At 34.4% G+C, this 24,865-nt stretch overlaps 2 protein-coding genes across 2 annotated transcripts; both read right to left on the bottom strand.

Moving 5' to 3' along the window:
* Nucleotides 1-4,622: 4,622 nt before the first annotated feature.
* LOC132544301 (IgGFc-binding protein-like) lies at nucleotides 4,623-16,172 on the bottom strand. The gene is made up of 9 exons (XM_060207877.1): nucleotides 16,161-16,172; nucleotides 10,949-12,284; nucleotides 9,186-9,236; nucleotides 8,713-8,898; nucleotides 7,885-8,055; nucleotides 7,117-7,284; nucleotides 5,643-5,839; nucleotides 5,075-5,240; nucleotides 4,623-4,699 (listed from the first exon to the last, which is right to left on the bottom strand). The coding sequence occupies exons 1-9, from the start codon at nucleotides 16,170-16,172 to the stop codon at nucleotides 4,623-4,625; spliced, it is 2,364 nt and encodes a 787-aa protein (XP_060063860.1).
* A 379-nt stretch (nucleotides 16,173-16,551) lies between these two features.
* LOC132544300 (organic cation/carnitine transporter 2-like) lies at nucleotides 16,552-22,990 on the bottom strand. The gene is made up of 8 exons (XM_060207876.1): nucleotides 22,652-22,990; nucleotides 21,487-21,908; nucleotides 20,579-20,806; nucleotides 19,942-20,076; nucleotides 19,052-19,134; nucleotides 17,872-17,989; nucleotides 17,308-17,380; nucleotides 16,552-16,776 (listed from the first exon to the last, which is right to left on the bottom strand). The coding sequence occupies exons 1-8, from the start codon at nucleotides 22,988-22,990 to the stop codon at nucleotides 16,552-16,554; spliced, it is 1,623 nt and encodes a 540-aa protein (XP_060063859.1).
* Between the last annotated feature and the right edge of the window lie 1,875 nt (nucleotides 22,991-24,865).

The raw sequence follows: 24,865 nt of genomic DNA, 5'->3' as shown, positions 1-24,865 counted from the left end.
GGGGGTTCGGAGTTCAGCTGTGACACTTTTTTTTCATTTTTTTTACCAATTTTATTTACTTATTTTTTCCTCGAGCCTTTTTATTTTACTATGAAACTGACGAATACCAAATTATTTACAAACATTGTTTCCCAGCACACCATTTGTTTGTTTTTCCACCTCGACCGCAGTATCATGTGGTACCCGCTTCCTTAGTAAATATTAGGATAGTGTGAAATATATATATATATATATATTGACATAGTTGCATTCTAAATACACTCATATGTAAAGAATTATTAACGGTTGGCTTGTAAAAGTTATATTAACCATAAAGTAAACCTCAAAATACATACGTGTACTATTGGATACATGTCATACACTTCAATAAATTTTATGTATACCAAAGACCCCAGTCATTTTTATCACTTATGATATAAACATCACACGCAATGTTACGTTCCATTAAGTTCATCGATACTAAAAATAGAAAAAGTTGACTTCACTTTATAAACAGAATCAACTGACAGTTACTGGGAAACAAGAAAATGTATTTTGTTATTTTAATAAATTGATAACAAACGAAACGCAATTTCAACACATATTAACACAGGTATCAGTATAATTAATACTGTTCGTAAATAAACTTCAAACAAACATTCATCTCTGTTTCATATGTATCGGATCCGTACGTGAATTCAAACCTCACTTTCATAACACTAGTTATGGTGCAATCTTGATCTGAGCATTGCCATATTTCCTGATATTGTGTTTTGGTACATTGTCTACAAAAAAAGAAAAAGGAAAAAAAGTCTCTCCCCTTAACAATAGACTGCGGTAAAACATCATTTTCTTGGAGATACATTTTCAACCTTGTTATACCAAATTTAACCTGCAAAGGCTAAAATCCTTTGTAATGATAGAAGGATATCCTTCAGGATAAGGTTTAATTTTGTTCACTGTAGGAGAGAGTGGTACAGGATAAAGTCGTCATCCTTCTAATTTTTTATGACGTAATTTTATGGCATAAACTTTACCTCCAATCAGGAATCTCTTGGATGTGATCCAGATGACAAATTCTAACATTTCAGAATTGTATTTAGTCTTCATGTCCCAAATTAATATGAACGACATATACGCCACACCATTGGAAATATTTTATTATATTTGTATTTTATGTTGTTAAAATCATACGGCAATTTGTTGATTGGTTTGACGTTAAGTTCACATAGAAGTTCAATAAAACCACAATAGACAGATTGATTTTAACCCTGTGTGGCTTGAGGTCTTGTCAAACGTTTACTTAGGTTGCACGTGCAAATATTTACGGAAAGAGTTGTGCATGCATTGATGATAAAACAGTGGTAAATGAGAGTCAATCTGCAATTATTTTAACGGCAGAAAAATCACATATTTATGACTTAACTTTTCGTATTCAGCTTAGATATATAATCATGATGTTTTTTTCAATCAATTACCTTATAAAACAATAAATTTGTACACACGCATACAAGGAAAGCAAAATCTACAGCAATCTTGAGCTAACCTTTCACCTCTTCATATACATATACATTTGTATATTATATATATTTATACATACTAGAAAATTCAAATTCAGTGCCCTGTAAGATTTTATTGCTTGTTCTTGATGTTGTATATTAAGTACATATAATGATACCTTTTCATTGCTTGTGTTTTACTATCGGTCATCATGCCACTCCAGAGGAATACAGACGTCTCTCAAGTTACAGCCATTGAACGGAGAAGTTTGAGAAAAGGAATGAAAAAACAAGAAAATACCAACGTGTCAACATAATTCAAACTCAAATTCAATAAAACTAAGCCAAAATATGAATAAAAGAAAGATTAAAATAGAGGATCCTGAAAAAGTATCATACTAGGTGTTCCGGAAAAGTAATTAATGTCACGTACTCATATGAGAAGAGGGTATACAAAGACGGAACTAACAGTTAAACTAACAAGCAAAAACACGCCCATCATCATATCGCACAAATGGAGCTTTCTAGATGAGATCACTATAATGACCATAATTTTCATTATCCTTCATCTTTTGAAACTCTGTTACGAGTTTGTTCGTCAGTTGACGACTTCATGTTTGTCCTTGATCTGCCAGTTGGCACTGTATCCTGATTTATTAGCTTGATTTCCAATGTTTCAGTCTTTTTTTTATAAGTTTTGTAATCGATTCTTACATCATAACAGCATGCCATAGTAGAATACCACTGAAAGCAGCTTGTTCAAAATGACGCAGTTTTGTGCCCAACGTAACGTCAAACCTTCCGACGTCAAAAACGTGAAAATATTTTTCAGACTTTTCTTAACCCCAGTTGACACAGAAGTTGACATCACAGTGTAAACAGAGGCAACTGACAGTTAATGAATGGAGAAAAGAAACAAACAATAATGGAATACCAACACTGTAATGTAAGTATCAGCGTATGATTTATGATATTCATACAACACTTCAACTCTCATTCATATGCTCCAGACAGATCCTTGCATCAGTCAGTTTCTTTATACGTTTCCTTTTTGGACATTTCCCTGTTTGTGAACAAGCTACATACCAACCTTGTTCAGTTAATTTCTATAGATTACACGTTTGTGTAAATAATGCGAAAATAATCATAACGATATGCTTTTGTAACATCTGTTATTATCTGTTCATATCAATTCTATATTTCAAATGATTACTTTCCATCCTGAAAAAGTCATTTTCCCAAGTAAAATTAAACTATTTGATAGTTTTATAAAATAAAATTCTAAACTATACTACAGTATGTAAGTGTCTGTAATACGTTTTCAATTCTTATTAGGGCCCCACATCGAGTACATACAGTAATCTGCTTGTCCGTCTGTTAGCGTTTTGGTTTCTGTACAGTATCTCAAATTCTGTTGGTCAAATGGCACTCATACTTTATGCCAAGCCTCCTTGAAAGAAGTGTTAGCTTGGAGTATGTAGTTTCATTTCCCAAGCTTAAAGATCAAGGTCACTGTTGCTGTAAAAAAGATTCTATGTGAAAACTAGTGTGTGTTTTGGCCAACCCAAACTTCATACAATGCTTCCTTACAAAGATGGCTTGCTTTGGCTTATTTTCAGACACAGAAGACGAAGGTTGAGGTTATTGTTGCTATAAAGGAAAATCCGTTTTGTTCAATAACTCGAGTTTGCTGTAGCCAATCTAACTCAAACTAGTTGCAATGCTTCTTAACAAAAACTCCTTGTTTGAGATAGATTGCCATTCAGGTCCAAAGGTCAGCCACATATCAGGGCCCTTACTGACCTGTCAGTGTTACAGTACTGTTTAAAATGTTATGTTTTTGTTAGAATTAAAATTTCAACAAACTAAATAGCATCTCCTATGGCGATTTCATCATTTAGTTGCGTTCAAATACTTAACGTCAAATTCTTTGCCGTAAAATACCAGATCTACAGATGGTGATCAGCAAAACACATTGTCGACAGCTTTTGAACATGCCGTGAATTATTATTATTAATTTACAATGTTTTAAGTATATTTCGCAAAGGTTGTTAAAAAATAATAAATATATAGTTTCAATGAAACTATGCACTATATTCACAACTTAATAAAATGTAAGTCTGATTTAGGTATTCTGTTCCGTGTCTTTGATTATCAGTCAGGCAGTCTTCAAAGCTGTCGGGTTTGTGCATGCAAGTTTGACATATAGTTTGCAACGGAAAAAAATAACGGCACTGATTCCTACATGATATGGATATATATAAGCTATGATCCATGAGGGGGATCAAGGTTGTATGATCGCTGGAGAACGGTATCCAATAGCTAAGCAGAAGGTCACTCATTAGTATTAATGAAATATCGTCGGAGTGAAACCAGCCTCAGACGTGGTGGAATACTTTTATTACATGCCTATCAGTTCAATGATAATCTTTTATGGAATCATGGAATCATTTTCTCAAATCATAGCACAAAGCCTATAGAAAATTCTATCTTTAGAACAAGGTTAAAAAATATTTCAGTGATTGTTAACATATTTTCTTTGATGTTGCTATGCAGTTTTAAGTTCTTTAACCGATATATCCCCCTTTTATCCTACTTCCATTTTATGCCATGGTATGTGAACATGGATATTTCCTGAATAGCCTTATGTGTGTAGCGGAGAGAAGTGCGAGTTGGCTTTCAAATAACACAAGATATGTTTTTTTCAAAACATCTTAATAGTCAAGAGTTCAAACATTTATTTAATTCTGACAACAGCAAACCACGAAGAAATCCTGTCTGGCTATGTACGGGCATTATGTATATAACACACCGTACAGTCCACAAAAGAGCTACCTGACGATACATTTGTTATTTTTGACAATTAAATTCAAATTTTCAAAATTCGTAGTAGCAGTTAATGTTAGTAATGTTAAACAGTTACTTCTTCAAAAACAACTGACTGACTCGATTTCATGATGTTTACTAAGTGATAAGATACGTCTTATCTTCTTGTTGTTTACATATTCCAATATTTTAACCTATATATAAATTCGGTATTTTTGAAAAAAAAATATCAAATTACAAAAAAGCAATACTACACTTAAATTGTTTTCATATAGAATATGTAAATACGTAAATGCGGGATCTTTTTCTTTAAGCAACTCATTCCCACCAGGATACACTTATGTACAGATATGTGACAGTAGCCATCATCGTCAGCATTGTCAATGAACGGAGACCTGCAACAGACATGCATAATACACTTAAAAAGGGACAAAAACGACGACTTTTCGCCAGCTATATTTTAGAATAAGATCTAAATTCGCAAACCCACTGAAATTCTGTAACACTGAATCTGAAACGATTTAATTATTTATTCAAGAAGAAATGGAGGAACATCTTAAAATCATTACTCTCAAATATTTGAAACCCTTTAATAAATCGGTGCGGTGTATGCAGAATTGATTAGTTCCATTGATAATGTGTGTAAAAGTATTCACAAGAACTGATTTGGAATTTTAACAACTTCAGAAATATCTCTATTTCCGAAGTTGTTAAAATCCAAACGTCTTGAGAGAGTTGGCAAGTGATATTTAGACTTGAGATATATGTACCGTTCGCGGAGCTTGGACAACTGGCCTGAAGAGCAGCGTCACATCCGGCATACCCAACAGTTTCGTCACTTCCGTCGTCACAATCATTAGAGCAATCACACATCAGTGACCATTGGATACAACGCATGGCTCCAGATTCACATGTGAACCAGTTAGTTGGGCACAGCTAAAGCGAGAGAGTTTTACATCATTAGACACATACAAAATATAAGTATATAGTGAGAAAATCATCGTTACAAAATTGTTTGCCTTGACACATGCCGTTAAATGTCTGCTCTAAGGGTAAAACAAATCGTTTGGAATTTAGAATATAGTGACGATGAATGGTGGTACTGCCGTTCCCTTCTGGTTGTGTTTTTCCACGTTATCCAAAACCATCTTGAATAAATGTCATTACTCTGATTACTGCAGTATTAAAGGAATTTTATGGAGAATGTAAAGTCAAAGTTCAATAATATTTCTTTCTAATTAAGTTTGTGTTTGTGTATATTTTTCAGTTTCTGACATTTGCTATGATAAATTTTCATGTCACGGTCAGTTAAGAAAATTGTCTTTTCAATTACTCAACCTGTTGGTAAACTCCGGCCGCCACAGTAGGACATGGTGCAGTATTACAGGTGTCCATTTCACCTGGGGATCCAACGCACACGCTTCCATTGTTGGAGGGTGCTGGATCAGTACACGTCCTAGATCTTGACCTGATGCCTGTTCCGCATGACTGCGTGCAGTCTCCCCATTGTAACCATGCAGCCCAATTACCATCAACTGAAAAGATTAACATTTAAGAATATCTTAACATGTATTTGAAAAATGATTTTTAACCTTAAGCAGACAAAGTTATTTTAGAAGCATGCGTTTCACTATTACATTTTTTCATCCTTTTAGAATTGACACCACTTCTGATTCTATGCCTTAATGTTATAATTTCCTACTAAGTAAATGTCTCGAACAACGCTGTATTTGACACGTGTGTCATTTGGGTTCATTTATACATTACACGAAGTCGCATGACATGGATATTGAGCAACATTTTCATCGATATCGAATTCATCTTATATTTCAAAGACCGATCAGACCAAGCGACACGGCGATTGCACGACAATATTTTCTCAAAAACGAGCTATTTTGTTAAGATGTCTTTTCAGGATTATTCAGATGAACACTTCAGATTGTTGGATGACAAAATTGCTTCCATTACGATATAGGCTACAAGAATGACTTTTGAAAATTAGACGTTGATGTCGATGTTTCTTGATATGAGGGAAGCTCTTTTGTGTTACTTGTAAGCTCATCGATGAAAACGGTTGTTGTTTTGATTACAATAATTTTCCAAAATTAGTTCTGAAATAATTTACAAATATAAATTGCTGTAAAAATATATGTCACTGCTTTTTGGATAACCGCTCCCAAAATAAGAAAGTAACTGCATAATCAGGGGTTTGTCGGAGGTCTTTCAGATGGAAAGCGCTATACCCAAAGGCGTCACTATTTGTAAGAACACAACATGTTCATGCATTAATAAGAAAGTATTGTACAGTCCAATACATATTTTTGATTATGTCACTTTTGTCAACCCGTTCATGAAAACGGCATCTGAAATCTTTATTGGGTAAATCTTGTGAGGACAGCATTAACACATATAAGAAAACATATGGTAGTAGTATGTCTTGATAAGATACTATCCGAGGGGAAATTATTAATATGTATAAATATCATAAGGCGTATAACTTAATTATTATTATTTAACTTAAGTTTTTTTATTCTTAGTGTAAAATTGATGCTATGTTTAGGAGTAACATTAAATTATAGATTGTTGAGGACGGAGAATAGAACAAAGACAAGGCATATATTCCTTCGAGTTAATGAATGGGCGTAAAATTTACACTCGCCCCAAAAGGAACGGGCACTATCTTATTCCTACTTATATGATAAGTTATTTTAATGAAATTTAAATTGCGATGAAACTATTTTACCAATTATCATTTCGGACATACTGTCTCCAGAAGACTGCTTCTTACAAGGACGTCGAATTACATACAAACCTTTGCATGGTCCAGTGCATGTCTGGGCCTCTGTATCATCTCCGGTACAAGTGAGACCGCCATTTTGTGGAGTTGGTGCTGTACATGTTCTGGAACGATTAGTGGTACCAGGACCACACAAGTTACTGCAGGCAGTAAACTGGCTCCAGGATGTCCAAGCACCATCAACTACAGATATAATCGTAAAATCAATGTCGTCATGTACCGTAATGTTGATATTAGTCAGGTAATCAAGAAACATCAAGAAAATGCCAACGTGGCAACATAATCATAATTCAAACTAAATTTCCATAAACTAGGGCAAACTATGAACAAAAGAAAGATTTAACAGGACACTCCTGAAAGAGTACAAGAGTAAGACCAGTTGTTAGGGAAGAGTAAGCGTCTTCTGCTTCATCGACGACACTCGCAATGTAAACCTTGGTCAACTGATTAAATTAGGTCCCACACATCAACATCACGACCGTGGGTTAAAGATAATTGATCACTTGCTACCAAAACCCCTGTGTTACAGAAGGTTGGCTAGATATTTCAGGTTTCATAAATACTTCATGATACTTTACAGATGATGTTTTTCATAATACATTTGCTAACATCTAGCATTACCTTTAATTGCGATATTAATGTTCATGTTTGCAGTTAAAAACTGGCTACACACAACTTACGTAACTTTAGTAAACAGTAGGTTACACGGGAACAATGTGGCTATTTTTAACCAACTAACTATGAAACATTTTGTTTATTGTATTTTAGTGGATTTTAAGATACCTGGGCATCCCTGAGTGTTGCAGCTTCCTGTATCTGAGCTACTCCCGGAACATTGTGCGCCATTGCCAGAAGGAGCCGGGTCCGTGCATGTCCGCGATCTGGAAAATGTGCCTCCATTACAAGTTTGCGAGCACGTGCTCCATGACGTCCATAGATTCCAGAAACCGTCAACTGATAAATATTGCATGAAAGAGAAAAGAGAATAGCACATTAAAATATAAATACAGAATTACGCTGGAACCAGATAATACATTACATTGCTACAAATAGGTGTCAGTGATGTCAAATATCTTTACTATTGAAACTTGGGAAATGACTGAGGAAAATCCAATTTGATGTAGATAAAATCAATCAGTGTTGAATATATCGAAGAAAACGATCATATTTAGGGCAAGTAATTCATTATTAATGACCAGTGTCATTTGTCAGAAATACCCGCAGAAGCCAAATACCAGTTTTGGGATTCTATGGTCATTCATATTCCGAAATTGACCAAATTAGCACCCTCCAGTTATGAAAAAGTACGCTAAATATTATATTGCAGTGTTGGAGTTTTACAGTAACCTGTATCTCTTTAATATTGTATAGACTGAAAACAGGCCACGAATTAAAGTTTACAACACATATACATATTCAAAAATAAAACGAACTTTTTATGATAATGTTTTTAAACGTTGTTGATATCCAAACCCTTTTAATTCAGTTAATTTCCGTATCAAATCACTACTTGTTAGGATCGATTTTAGATTCAATTTAGTAAGATAATCTTTCGTTAATTGCAAACGCAAATCAAAGACAAAGAATAGTGTTGTGATTTGAATTGAATACCTGAACAGTCTGCGCTGGGGGTACACGTATTGTCGTCTTGATCAGACCCTGGACACTGCTTGCCATCATATTTGGGAACGGGGTTGGTACAGGTCCTCAATCTTTTCTGAGTCCCTCCTGAAGCCGACGTTTGCCCTATGCACGTACAACTTCCCCACGACTCCCAAACTGACCATCCACCGTCAACTACATCATGTACAAAAAGTAGGTTTTGTTATATCTGTATTATACAAGGGAGTGATATATTTTTCTGTTACTGCTTACAATTACTCCATGTTGAAAACAATACCGAGGAAATCCTTGATCGACGTCAATAAAATGACCCAACTGTTGTCACACCGTCTTCTATTTTATTGTCCCTGCAAAAAGCTGAACAAGGACTTTCTGGTTATATGTTATAATTATGCCTTCTGGTATCGCTACCATATAAGATAATGTTAAACATTTGCCATACTAAATAACACAGTACTTACTTGGAGTTGGTCTGGCACAATCTTCATCCGAAAATCCATCGCCATCGTCATCTGATGAAGTAAACAGTTAGGTCCAGTTATTGTAAAGCTAGACAACTTTCTATTTCTTTAAACTATTTGAAGTTGAAAACCCTTAAAATGAACACATTTAGGATATTTACCTACGTTTCATTAAAATACTAAAATATATCTATACTTTCTTGACAGCGCAATTGTAACTTCGACTAGATCATACCATTATACCTAGTCTCAACATTTTATAGAGTCTCTCCACCTCCTCGAAACAAAGACCTTCAGCCTTAATTTATAAATACATACGCGACAAAACGGTTTTTCTTTAGTAAGGACAGTTTGGTTGTAAACGCTTTTTCTTTAGTAAGGACAGTTTGGTTGTAAACGGTTTTTCTTTAGTAAGGACAGTTTGGTTGTAAACGCCTTTTCTTTAGTAAGGACAGTTTGGTTGTAAACGCCTTTTCTTTAGTAAGGACAGTTTGGTTGTAAACGCCTTTTCTTTAGTAAGGACAGTTTGGTTGTAAACGCCTTTTCTTTAGTAAGGACAGTTTGGTTGTAAACGCTTTTTCTTTAGTAAGGACAGTTTGGTTGTAAACGGTTTTTCTTTAGTAAGGACAGTTTGGTTGTAAACGGTTTTTCTTTAGTAAGGACAGTTTGGTTGTAAACGGTTTTTCTTTAGTAAGGACAGTTTGGCTGTAAACGCCTTTTCTTTAGTAAGGACAGTTTGGTTGTAAACGGTTTTTCTTTAGTAAGGACAGTTTGGTTGTAAACGGTTTTTCTTTAGTAAGGACAGTTTGGTTGTAAACGGTTTTTCTTTAGTAAGGACAGTTTGGTTGTAAACGGTTTTTCTTTAGTAAGGACAGTTTGGTTGTAAACGGTTTTTCTTTAGTAAGGACAGTTTGGTTGTAAACGGTTTTTCTTTAGTAAGGACAGTTTGGTTGTAAACGGTTTTTCTTTAGTAAGGACAGTTTGGTTGTAAACGGTTTTTTTAGTAAGGACAGTTTTTGTAAACTTTGGTTGTAAACGGTTTTTCTTTAGTAAGGACAGTTTGGTTGTAAACGGTTTTTCTTTAGTAAGGACAGTTTGGTTGTAAACGGTTTTTCTTTAGTAAGGACAGTTTGGTTGTAAATGGTTGTAAACGGTTTTTCTTTAGTAAGGACAGTTTGGTTGTAAACGGTTTTTCTTTAGTAAGGACAGTTTGGTTGTAAACGGTTATTCTTTAGTAAGGACAGTTTGGTTGTAAACGGTTATTCTTTAGTAAGGACAGTTTGGTTGTAAACGGTTTTTCTTTAGTAAGGACAGTTTGGTTGTAAACGGTTTTTCTTTAGTAAGGACAGTTTGGTTGTAAACGCCTTTTCTTTAGTAAGGACAGTTTGATTGCGAACAAAGTTTAATTTACCTGTAGCGTTATTATCAGGTGTACAGTTTGGTTGTAAACGACCGTTTTTCTTTGTCAAAACCATCCCCCGTTTGAGAGGTAAACGCCTTTGTATTGATAATTAGCAACAGTGAATAAAATGAATATGTAATGTTAAATATTAATGTGATTTTTCGGGATGTGCTATATTCAATGAAAAACATGTGAAATTCAAAGTAATCAACCTTTATGAAATAAGCAAACCAACAAGTGTATTCTAAACTACCTGGGACTGATTACTTAAGTAAACATAAATAACACGGAGTCCAAATAGAATATGCTCCTCTGAGAAAAAAGATTATAATACAGGATGAAAGTTATTGTTCTGTGGTACATATTCCTATGAAAAATGAAGATGGACAAAACAAACTTACTGTATTGATTGGTGACATTCGCATACCAGTAGCAAAAGCGTACGATTCGGCATGAGCTCTTCCGAAGAGATATCCACCGAAGACAGAAATGGGCGAGTTATGCCTCATAGTGTGAGATCCTTCCGTGACGGACACATATCCTCCGACTAAATTCGTACCCGGAATGCTGTTATACACTGTATTAGAAGGTAACACTTGTTCATCTAATCTGAGTCCGCTCTTCTCTGTTTCCTTGACGACGAACATGAAATAATTACTGTATGATCCAAGTGAGTATCTTGGTGTAGTAAATGTGTAGTCTGAAGCAAACTGCTCGATCGGCGGAATTATCATCATGGACGGATCTGCAGCCTCTGTCACCTGACTAAGTACGTACTGTGCGACTAGAATAGGTTTGTTGGAGGTCACATACGCGTAGTAGTTAGAACTGTAATGCTTTTCTGAAAAAGTTCCTCCAGACGCGAGATTGATAGTTTCACTTTTAGCCGTACCGCCGTCCAAAGCGTTGACAGTAATCACTGTGTCACTTTCCGACGCTATAAATTTGTAATAATCTCCAGTCGTTCTCGTCGCGATTGGAATTAAAGCAAATATCTTGCCCCATGTACTGACCGGAGTTAGCTGTTCAACCAAATGGTCCTGTGAGCCACCCGTACCTATTTTAGTTTTCTTATTACCGCTAAACACAGATACGATTTTGTCAGAGACTATGTAAGTGCCCGTGAGATCACCATAGGTATGTATTTGAAAAGTGTCAAACCTGTTAATGGTCAGATTCATCCAATCATTTTTCCGGTAAGTAACGCCATTATATGTTACACTGATGTCATTATGGTTAGCCAATCGGAGTCCGACAGATGTCGAATCATTTACTCCGACCACAAGTATCTCAGTATACCTAGTAGGTGGATACTGACATATGGCGTAGTGTTCTGTCCCCAACACGTCTGTAGGAAGACCGAGGAACGCATCACACGAGTATCTCTCCTTGTTTACACCATATATCACCACTTCGTCGTCTGCGACCAACAAGAGTCCTTTGGATCCTAACCCTGTAGCGACCATACGGAGGCTGTTGCTAATGGTAAGCTGTTTTACTGTCCCCGCGATCACAGTAAATGACTGGTCTATGGACGGACTACTGTAACGTGGTGATGTCAGACGCACATTGACAGTTGTGGTTCGAGACGTAGTGACAAATAATTCCAGATTGTAACTTGTTCCTAGGTTCTCCATAAAGCCAAAAATAAACTCCGTTCCACGATTATCTGGTGCTCCTAAAACAGGGAATTTATTCTTTAAAAAATTGTATTATAGATGTATGATAAAAAACGTTTCTGGAAAATTCACCAGAAAACAGGGAAACGATATGTATAAGAAACGTTTTGCTGCGTTTTTTTTTCACATTCTATTATGCGTGTTCAAATATAACATATTTGACGTAATTTGCGCCAGGATGTAAAGAAATTGAATTGTTTTCTCTTGGAAAGGAAAAGAAAATATTTGTTAACATATTATCATCAAAACCAGTGGGGATATCCCGGCCTTGTCTACTGTAAGGTATTGCAATGTGAATACAGAAAGTGTCTTATACAATCATTCAAGGCCATTAAACTTTAAGCAATTCCTTGCATCTGACTAAGATGCTTGTTCAAATGATAAAATCATCATGCCTGTCTTATATCGATATATCGATATATCGATATCAGTTTTTAGGAAAAGTCATAGCACCTTTATCAGCTTTTCTACTAAAGTTCGTAAAACTCGGATTATATAGCCTGAACAGCAAGTTTAATCACCAATATGTAAGTTAAGATTTTATCAATATCAAATTAAATTAAAAACTGAAAATATTTTATCATCCATTAAAACTCTGATTGTTTCAGTAATATAACATTCAAGATTCGGACTTTGATACTTATAGAATTTCTTTTCGCAAACATGTGGTAGGCAGTGAACATGAAAACAATTACTATTGCATTAGTGTGTTGCTAATGATCGTTGTTGCAAAATGCTTGTCCTGAACCAATTATAGGTAAGAACGTCATATTTTGTAATGTTTAGTTGTAACTTTCAGTTGGAATCACGTCACAGACATAATATGACATTGTTGATACTGTCTTTTTGAAAGTTACCGCAAATAAATACTTTTTATTGGCTCTTTTTATTTGGACGTCATCAATATGCTAAATACAATTATAATATTATAGAAATATATGCATTTTTTCTATTTCTGTTATAACATTTGAAAATAATTGGTAGCGAATAATGTTTCTAAATGATTCAGTAATCTTAAACCACTCAGATAATTGGAATAGGAACGTCTTATAAAATCAATCATCATTGCTAATACAAAATCACTCACACTCAAAGTATCATTTCTAAAGTTATAATAAAACATTACCGTTCACGGACATCACCAGCAAGATAACACCAATGGCAAGCGTCCGAACGACCTCCATAGTCAGGCCTAAAATAATTGGAAACTAAATTACTTTGAATTGATTGTGATTAACAGTAGAAGAAAATTAATTTGAATCTACAGAGCATTTCACACTAACAAAATATAAAATCGCGTTACAACTGCGAATATTTAATCTTTTTAATCCATGAAGAATTATACCTGTAGTCTTTTCTTCGAAAAAATATATGTTTTCAGGATTAAAATGTTATTATAATCAAAATAGCTTCCTTTGGCGTTTTATATTTTTTCTGTCCTATGAATCAATAAAAATCAGAAATTTCAAAAACCGCTTTAACGCCAATATGAAATCATCATGAATCTTCAGTAATGTATGACACATGATTTCATGTGCATATGTATTACTATAAAAATACGGCCTTGGTATCCCGGAAGTTCGAATATACATATGAAAACGTACATAAAAAAAATAAAAAGTTATAAATAGATAGTTATATGTTTTTTAAAAAAAAAAAAAAAAAACTATTTTCTTATCTGAGTTTAAGTTATTTTACCTGTGTTCAGCCCTGAAACAAATTGTCGCACTTGACGCAATCGCCACCTTCACCCGAATATAACCTACTGATATACATGTCAAAGGTTTATACCCGAGACGATTACAACTTAACATACTTTATTTTTTTCTATTCTGCATTAATTGATTATGATATTTAAAACTGTAAGAGCATAAACAATCTACACAAAGCATTGTGACCTTAATCACTTGATTAACCGGGATTTTGTTTCAATGACTGTGGTATTAGTGTTTCGCAAGACTGAGTAATCTATGTTAATGGGTCGTTTCCTGTTATAACGCCAACACATTATACATGTCAAGTTTGTAATGAAAGTGAACGAATTAAATGGAAGATTTATATACATAATTTATCTATATTAATTGTGAAATATGACGTATCCATAATTTAGATTTTCTATAACGAAGAAACAAAGCAATTCTGTAATTTAGTTATGGAAATACCGCTGATAATGCACCTTTTTTACACAAGAGATAAATCAATAAAAGTTACATATATTTCAGTGATGTTTGTTACGTCACGTGATCCGACAATGCATATGTTGAATGGTAAAGACGATAAAAAAATTTGTTTACTTGCGAACCAGTTCATTTATATAGTCATAAGGGACATGAGCATTCGTAAAGAAAATGAAAATTCTGGAAAATAAATTATTCTACGATCACTGTGGTAAACGTTTACAAGCTATCTACTTATAAAGTTTCTGTCTGATACCCACGCGTTTGGCTAAAGCATACATTTACTACTTTTCCGAGAATTTAAAAGATTCAATTTCCACGGTCAAATTGGCGTATCATCTGTCTGTCCTCTGAGTTATATTACTACAGGTGTTGCCGATTCTCTAATTTGTTTACCAGAAATATGTCATGTTTCTTGTTTCTTCAGTACATGATTCCAAATCACAAACAAACGGTTTCAAGCCGTTTAATGTATCAGTAACACCCACACTAGCCCAGTCACGGAAAACATTTAGTTCATCCATTACGCTGTTTGTCATCATACTACAAATCTATCTCGGGTAGACTTCTATCTTCCTGTTTGGCCATGACATCATTATTGTACAGAAGAGGACGCACATGCTCCACAATGTTATAATAATTGAAATTACAGAATAATGAACATTATTACGTCATTACCTTACTTCATCTCTTTGATATATTCTTTCTTACTTCACCCGCTTTATCAAACAAGACATTTTCGTTATCTTCTTCGCAAAATATACAAAAATATTCGTGGTGATTTTATTTCTCGTCTAGTTGTCAGCAGGGGTACGTTATGTTTTCATAAGGTAAATGGAGCCTTAGGTTTTGGTGTGGTTTTATGCTGTTATCAACAGTTATGGCTACCGTAGGTGTAAGATCATAAGATCCACAGGTGAAATACAAGCACCTTGTATACGAAAATCTCTTTGTAGGAAGTGAATTCACCATTGTCCCCTATGTTACTAGGTGTAATGCTGTGTAATATTTTCTGGGCCAGCTTACAACGTACTATGGGTATTAACTCACATATAGACCCATGGCTTGCCATTTTATCAATTGACGTTTAGACGTGAACATTGAAAGAATTGTATTTTTTCATGAAGATAATAAGTTAATATTCCCCTTTGAATGGGATTAAAGGTAATTGAATTTCGGTCAATTTATGAACAAGTCCTTTCTACCTATAGACCCTTCAGAACAACATAATATCGACACGTCAACAGAATATTAAATTCCAAAATGACTGCCAATTTAGTTGTCACCAAATTTAGCAATATGAAAAGTAGATGAATGACCTTTAATTGACCTCTATAATTTGTATTTGCGGATTATTTTGACAACATATTTTAACAGTTTTTGAATGATTACTTGCTCCTGTCCGCTTCTATTTCGTTGTGAATGCCTGCATTGTAAAAGTGAAATTTCATCATTCAGTTTGGCTGATGTTTGTGTCGTAGAACTTCAGTGGTTGAATTTATTTGATAATTCTTGTAATCATATGTCTGTATCCGCACTACCGTTGGATTCGAACTTATAATCACGGCACCAACATTGTAGAGACATATTTGTGGACTACATGTAACACCGTATATCTACACCAGTACCATAGTTTAATTTGTAATGAGTGGTTGTATGACGTCATAAAAGTCAATAAATAAAACATTACGTTGTCATTTGCAAAAAGTGTGTTTACCTTTTTTTCCATATTTATTTTTTTTGTTTGGATAGATTACTTGTATAGTGATTAATGTATAATTCTAGATGTTTTGCTTTGCCTTAATCTAACCATTGTTATTATTATCATTTTCTTTTCATTTTCTGTTTTCTTGCTCTAACACGATTTTTTTCAAAACATATTGATGTTCTTGACCAAATACATATACATATATGGGCAAGGCTGAATGATTTCTCGGAAAGAAATTAACCCAACATTAATTTGAAATCTGAGCGGCCAAATGACAATTGAATCCAATTTCAGGAATAGAACAGATGTCTACAGAAGTTTGTTTTATTTAGTCTTCTCGTGTTAAATAGATACACGACGGGAAACGTAATCATGAGTAAAATACGAAAATGAACTAAAGTTAAGTATTAAAATTCGGATTGTTTCCACATTTTTTGTTATCGGTAACATTGTGGTCAGTTGACGTCAGCTCGTAACCCGGAGATACCATTTCTTTTTCAGAGTCTTGTTTGATCAGATCTTGCATATGTTTCCCTTTCGTTTCCATCACTAACAAAGTACAGAATGCTGAAAGCAGCATCAGTCCTCCAAACAAGAAATACATCAGTCCAGGTGTGTATTTGTTCTGAAATTTCAGGTAAAAAACACTATCATATCTGACTGACATTTGTTACTAACACCGCCCAACATTTGCAATTTGCTTTTCGTTGCCCAGTGATTAGTGTAATAACATCCATTACATATATCTTTGTTATTTTGATACGTTAGGTAGGATATAGCGGTGCATAGATTTATATTTTAAATTATATAATCTAATAAATACTATTTTCCACGAATGCAAGATGTTGTGATAAACAAGATAGTACATTCGTTTCTATTTCATATCTAAGAGGTTTTGTATTATGAAACATTCGTGTAATCTCGTGTGAATGGAACCTCATGCAAAACTCTCCTTGCATTTTGTAGTTTTTATCGAAGTTAAACACAATATCACACAACAGCATTGTGAGTGCGATCATTCAATTTACTTTCTGCAACACATATGTACTTTCCAATTAACGTATCAGCACGTTGATTAATCCACTCAATTAAATATTTAATTTTGTCAACATTGCATTTTTTTTCATGATATATAGCAAAGAATGATATATCTTACCAGATAAACGATTTTAGGCGCAACCATCGCTCCCACTCGTGATATAGAATTATGCAGACCATATCCGATATTTCTGAAATAACACACCAACAGCGACATACATAGATGTACATTTTTTTTCTCATTAAAATTAAAGTCCATAATTTATACATTTATCCGTTATATATTTACGTCAGTTGTAATGATGAGTACGGGTTTTTCATTTCATCATTGTCAAATTAGCTGTTGTTGCTAATGCGAGTTGGTTTCGTTTGTTACTTTAAGAAGGATATTTTACATGACAGATTATATATAAACAAGACAAAAGAATAGGAGCAGTAAAGATATATATATATATGTGTGTGTGTGTGTGAGAGAGAGAGAGAGAGAGAGAGGGTGTGTGAGTGTGTGTGTGTGGTTTGTAAACTCGCCGAGTAAAATCATTGATAGTTTGTTAACCCTGTCATATTTGAGGAAAAACATATAGCCAGAAACAGACTGACGAGGACTTTCTACGAGAAAACTTCACAACAGGAAGGGGATAATCATTGGAATAATATGGCGAACCTGTCCTTGATAGCTTACCGTACAACTGTTGGATAAGTTTCCGTTGTCAGCAACGAAAGGGAGGCCCAACCTGTTGCCACACATAACTTAGCCGTCAACGCGAACCCATTAATCAGCTGGTCCTTCATATCCAAGTCTGCAGATATCGAAAAAACGTTGCAGTTTCTTTTATAAAAGTAGGCACATCACCAAGCATATTGTTGTAATACAAATACCATAGATAGTAGGTTATCAGTACCACAACGTTTTGTTTCCTATCCGTCCTTGTGTTTAGTGCCAGCTATATTTTGGTATTAAAATAATCCAGATTGTGAAATAAGAAAAAAGACTAAACAGCTGTTTGCCCCATATTTGACAAACAATACATGCTGGAGTTGAATATTGACGTGAAATACAAAGTTTATCAAATGTCCAGCTTCTCATATTGAAAAAGTGACATTATTAAGTCTTATTACATTGTTCTATGTCCCTTATATCCTGGAACGCAAAAAGACACACAAGTGCATAGCATCTTTAAATTCAAATGAAGAGCTACAGTATCATGTAGATACAGTTGCGCCAAACAATGAATAAAACAGTATCATTCAGCTGTTTTGTCTTTCTAGGGCTCGTCAGAGGTGCAAAAATGCTTAAATTATGGAGGTAGGGGCGACTGAAAAAAAATCTACATGGAATGAAAGAAATATCAATTATTTTCGTGATTTACATATATCTGATGATTTTGGAACAGTGCCAAGTGCAAGTGTATATTCTGAACCATGCCACTATTCCAATTAATGATAACGTGGTATGCTGGTTACAACAATCCACGAGGACCAAAAACCCACCAGCAGTGTCAATCACCTGCTATTTCAAAGATTGTACAAAAGACACACAAATAAAGTTAGATACAGTATCATACTGTCACCTTTTCATAATGAAGATATACAAAGAATACGACAAACATCAAACAAGTCGATATTCACACAAAATTATTATATATCTAAAATTGCGTTTTAGCAACTGAAACTCAAAATATTGCATTCACTTACACAAGGTAAACTAAAGACCGTAATCGAAATACATTGTTGAAATCTGCAGACAATTTGTTTTCATTTCGTCTCATTATTATATTTAAATTGATTACATAAAGTTTCAGGATGGATTTTTCCCATAATGATTCTATGTTTGATACCATAACCGTTATTGATGTATTTACCGCTGATTTCTACAGCTGCCACCACGATACCCGACAGACCTCCCAACAAAAACAATGCAAATGCCGTCTTTTGTCGACCAAAGCTGCGTATAAAATAGATTGTAATAAAATCAGTTATAATACAGATAACAAAAAAAACTTGCCATTTTATGTACATTCTTCGCTGATTGATGTAAAGTTCCGAACGACTGTTTCCAAAAGATTTTAAAGTATCTTTACTCTAACAGTAACACTTGCACTGGACAGCAAGAAAATTATATCTATATTTTCAATTTTGAAATTTCTGAAAAATTGTGGCAGCGTTTTGTTCTGTACGCCACCACTCCCACCACAAACAATCTTAATTTTCACATCAAATTTCAAAATTGAAAATATGAATATAATTTTCTGGTAGTTATTGTATTGTGTGAAAACCGGATTTGGTATAAAGTTAAGATATTCTGATAGGTTAAAAGGTTGCGTCAATGAATTCACTTCACTTTGATGAAGAGCCGAAGTCAATATTCGGGATGAAAACAATATCCTGACACAGTACAGTTACGTTTTGTCAAAAACTGCTGGCTATTCCGTTATGTAACGTGATCGTGAACGGTGTCAATATTATGACATTTCAGCTTGATATCGTTAAGAAAACATCTAACAGTGAATACGGGTTTCTGTCAAACTATACGCTTTATCAAACATACAGCATGCCATTTCCTTTCAGAATTTTGAATTTTTGAAGTAAGTTCAAACTTACCTGTATTGAATCATGTCATCATATTAATTTTGTAATTCATCAAGGTTTCATTAACTGTTACTATTTACACATCAACACGATTTGTTATCACATAATATTATCAAAACAAAGTTTTCTTGACAAAAATTTGATAATAGTCAAAATAAATTACTTGTTTGTCAAAAAATAGTTCAAGATCAGAGCAGGAACTTCAACAGCACTAAGCAGGAACATGTTGAGGTACAGATTCCCGGACAAATGTTGTACTCCGAACGAGATGGCGTAATAACCATATGCACTGGACAACCTACAGAAGAAAACAAAAAAATTACGTGAAACGTCTGATTCAATGAACACGTCTAGATGTACATTCTTAGCTATTCTGAACAATATTACTTACTATTGACACTAAGACAGAATTTGTGCTTTCACTTTGCTATTGTCGCAATCGCGTGTGATGTTGTACAACTTTTGGGTCTGTTGAATATGAGGTATATGCGTGTGGTTTTGCGTTGAGATGTACCCTTGATTATTGCTTGGAGACATTTTATGGTAATACATAAACACTGCTGACTATTTTTCTATTTGGTTGTCGATGTGTTTAGCCAAAGTTGTAACTTTTGTATATTTCGCTAGAGTGCGATGACACTATGGTACATTTTGGATATATATATTGAGGATGTGTAAACTATAACTGTTTTGTTGAAAAATATCTTTCAACAGACACATTCTTTATAATCAAGTGGGGGTTTTCAACAAACAAATTGATTAAAAGCGTTAAATCAAACGATAAATAGTATGATAAGCACCATCCTACTCCAAGGAGACATGTTCGTTTCAACAAGGTACGGTCCATCAGCAAGTCTTTTATTGTGTGTGTCTTTTCTTTTGTCTTTATATCCTCCTCTGCCAAAAAGCGTAATCTCTTCAGATCGGGAACAGGGCGACCATTTATACGTGCCATTCGACGAATTGTTTCCTCGGCCTCTGGTATCCTGTTGTGGAAAACGAGGTACCGGAAGCTCTCGGGCATTATCCTACAAAATTTAAACAGGAAACATAAACATCTTTGCTTTGTGGGGGTTTGTCATTTACTTTTATGTTCTTTGTTGATTGGCTGTTAAGAATAGAATGAGATAGGTAAGGAAAAACAGGTGCCGTTGTTAACATATCAAGTTATGGGTAATACATATAAATTCTGATACAACAATAATCTTTCCACTAATATCGTGACTGTTACCTTTCCGACAGTTATGCATGTAACCGTTCCTATAATATATGATTTCTTACACATTATGGCCATGACTTGCACTAACAATATATATAAATTGTAAATGATTCACCATAAATTGGACTATTACTTTTTAAATTACATGTTTGTATTGTCAGTGCCTTTGTATGTAAGTCTTGACGGTACAAATGAACACATCATGAAGATAATGTACACCTATATGAAATAATAAAATAATGTTTACATATCTTCGCGAGCCGTTATTTTTAGGTGGTATGGTGTACGCTCATATAAAATTGAATTCATGCACATTTCTTTTGTACTTCCCGAGGCACTCAAAATACGCAAAGCACCTTTCTTATCTGATTTCCGAAAAAGGAGTTAAAACCGCATATTAACACAAGTAGTTTAGGTACGATTTCATAAAGAATATTTAGGTGTCAAAAAGTGAACAGTTCAAAGTGACAGATATCAAACTATACAAACCACCAACATAGCAGCCATGGTATTATTAATATAGCTGAAGCGAAGTGGAGGTACTTCCAGTCATGTAGCCACATTGACACAAATCCAAACACGCATGCCCAGAGAGCCCAGGACGGGATGGCTGAAACAACTGCTCGTTTCCTTGCAGGAGTGAACTCTATTAGAAAATTGTAAAACACTGTTAAATAACAGCCTATACCAAATCCTAGACACAACCTCAAGATGGCAAACATTTCCCAGGACACCGAAAATCCCGAACAAAGGTTGAAAACAGCCATCATTATCAGAGATAAGAAGTAGGTAGGTTTTCGGCCAATTATGTCTGCCAAGTGACCAGAGGTCACTCCGCTGATCAGTAGTCCAGCCATCTGTATCATGGTGATAGTTGATGTTATCCCTTCTTTGTCACACACCAATGTCCACTGTAAAGAACGGGAGGATTATGTGAATGTAATGACAGCGTAGTCTTTGAAAAAATCATATATTTCATGTCAATTACACATAACCAAATTGTGTTCTATAATGATAGTGTGTTATATTATTCTTTATACTGAGAAAATAGTCAATTTTCATGGTAATTTTTTATCCAAAAATACACCATAAATCTAATAAACTAATAACACTAACAATTGTATACGTTAGAAAATTGGGATAGCGACGATGATGTATGAAGAATCTCAAAATTGTTTAAAGTAAATGATTAAAAATCATTTGTAGCATTCTGTATCATAATTGCAGGCTTGGGTAGGGTAATGGACTGCTTTATGTGTCGCTATATTGATAATGGTAGCAGATATATGTATGTAGATAAATATATTCTGATGAACCCAATAGATGGAAAACTTTTACACTGTATTTGACTCCATACATTTCACATACGGCATTGTTTTTCATAAAAATATTGTATATTGATTGGCTGAACTTTGCGTAACGTCACAAAATATTCGCACGATATATATTCATATATCATTAAAATATATCCAAACAGAAATCATTCAAAAACAATAAATATTGCCATTGAAAATAGACATGTTATCTTGCGAAACTATGTCATATATATTGAATGTACATGTCTTATCAGGAGGCTTTCATGGTTACACAAACATGCATAAAACAAGCTCGTTAAATTATTAGTATGTTAATTCGTGTGGATCGTTGTACTCACCTCGTTGACAACGGTATTCATGTCATCACTGAAACGAAATTCCATACACCCATTGGCAGTAGCATTTTCCGGTGGCTGACATTGTTGATAAGAACGGTTTAAGAACTTTGCACTTTCCATTGTAGTGTTCGTCGCAACTGACTGATTTGACGAAGTTCCCTGAGACTCATCATAAATACAATCCCAGTCGGGAACAGCTCCGGCAAATGTCATCATCAGCGTACTCCATGTTACACTGAAATGGCTTGTCAGCACAACAGCAAATATAATCAGCTGAAATTTCGAAAACCCGCCGCATTCGTCAATGAGGCCTTCCAGGTATGCACTAGTTGCTGACATTGTTTTCTACCAGAAAAATAAAGATTTCTTTTCCTCAATACGCAACATATGATCTCAACAATTGTGAAGGAAGTAGTCTTCTTTAACGAATTGTTTTTGTGATTATTTTTCAAACATTAAGTATGTAAACCTAGTTATTTTCACGAATTCTTTTTATTCGGATCATTTAATCAAATTTTGTCCAGGTTACAACTGTAAATGACAAAGAACACTATATACACAGCTGGCTTTCCGTAATAAGAACATTCAAAAATGTTATACTCACACAAACGTCAAGTCACATGTGGATTTATTGCGAACGCCTTTGTTACACTGCCGAAACTCCCGAATGGGAATATATCGATAGTGTTTCAATTTCCCCGTCTAGCGTCTGCGCAGTGTGGTTAGAATGGAAGACGCATTTACAGAATAGAAAGGTGATTATGGAATCTGACAGAATTATCCTATCTATGACCGGGTCTCGACCCTTACTCAAAGTCGTCAAGTAAGTTACAAAACAATTTGCTAGAACATGTAGTTTAGATGTGCAGCTATATAATCACCAGGTCAAGTTTATCAGTAATATCAGATAGTATATAACATGCAATTTGTACAATAAAACATATTCAGTGATGTTTTTAACCACACATTGATGCTCGTTTGTATACATAGTGGTTCCGTTGTTGTTAAGTAGACAGAAATGTTTTCCTAATCGTCTTCGAGATATGTCCTGTTGACTTTTTCTTTAAGAGGGCGATGACACGGACCTTTTAACACGAGTATATGGTTTTAGAGTGGGATCATATACATTTCTATATCATGAACCGCAACTATGGAAAGGAATGGAATAGGACTCATTGAATTCCATAACATTATCTGTCATTGTATGAGGAGCAAACGTGCACAGGATTATATGATGTGAATATCAACTGTTTATTTACAACTGGCCTTCATTGTTATACTCAGACTATAAGATAATGTTAAATGCTTTACTATGATTTGAAAGATTAAGCATTACCAGCATTGATGGCTAATTCACATTTGGTATAATCAACCGAAGTTAGCAAAAATTGATAAAAAATTACGATTTGGACTCACTACCGTTATGTAAACAGCTTCAGCATACATAACAAACAGCTGATCAAAAAACTTTTACAATCACTTGTTCCGCTGTTAATTGCAGAATGCACAAATGAATCAGCGGTATGATTGTTTCAGGTCAAATACTGAGAGTACAATCCAATGTGAATGATTGAATGATCTCATTAACTCTGAGCAATAGGATGACATCTACGGAACAAGAGAACAAGACTAACCCTATAAAACATTTTATTCGGCTCATTTTCAAAACGCCGTGCACTTGTTTAGTTTACCTCATCCAATAATGTCAATTCCATTTTCAGAGGGTCTGGAAAAAAGAAAATCAATATCATTTTTTATTTATCATTCTTTAATCAAAGGTTTATCATACTCTAAAAGATATTAACAGAAAATGATATCGCGCTTAGTTACATGCTCAAGTCATATAATCTCGATCAAGTTTCATCTTTAACTGAAATGTCATTTTCCAGGTTGACAATTCTGAATGTAGTACTATCTAGTAACTATTCAAAATAAACGGAGGTAAAAGGTCCGTAAACACACGAGAACTATCTGCTGACACTTTCAATAGCCTACTTATAATTCGATTATGTAAGTGTTCACAAGAATTTAAAACTTTTTTCCAGCCAATCATTATAAGTAAGATATGTATGTTGATATAAGTTTTGATTTCAATACTTATTCTATGTAATGACTTTGTGAAATAGTTTGTCTTCGCGAGCTGACAATGATATATCTCCTTTTCCTAATTTGTTTCTTAGTGTTTTTACATACATTATTAGATAGCGGTTATAA

This window comes from Ylistrum balloti, unplaced genomic scaffold, assembly GCF_031769215.1.
Source record: "Ylistrum balloti isolate Yb309-2 unplaced genomic scaffold, AGI_CSIRO_Ybal_v1 Utg369790, whole genome shotgun sequence".
Taxonomy (NCBI): Eukaryota; Metazoa; Mollusca; class Bivalvia; order Pectinida; family Pectinidae; genus Ylistrum; species Ylistrum balloti.
The sequence above is the reverse complement of the archived record's forward strand: the minus strand, read 5'-3'. Positions and strand labels throughout refer to the sequence as shown.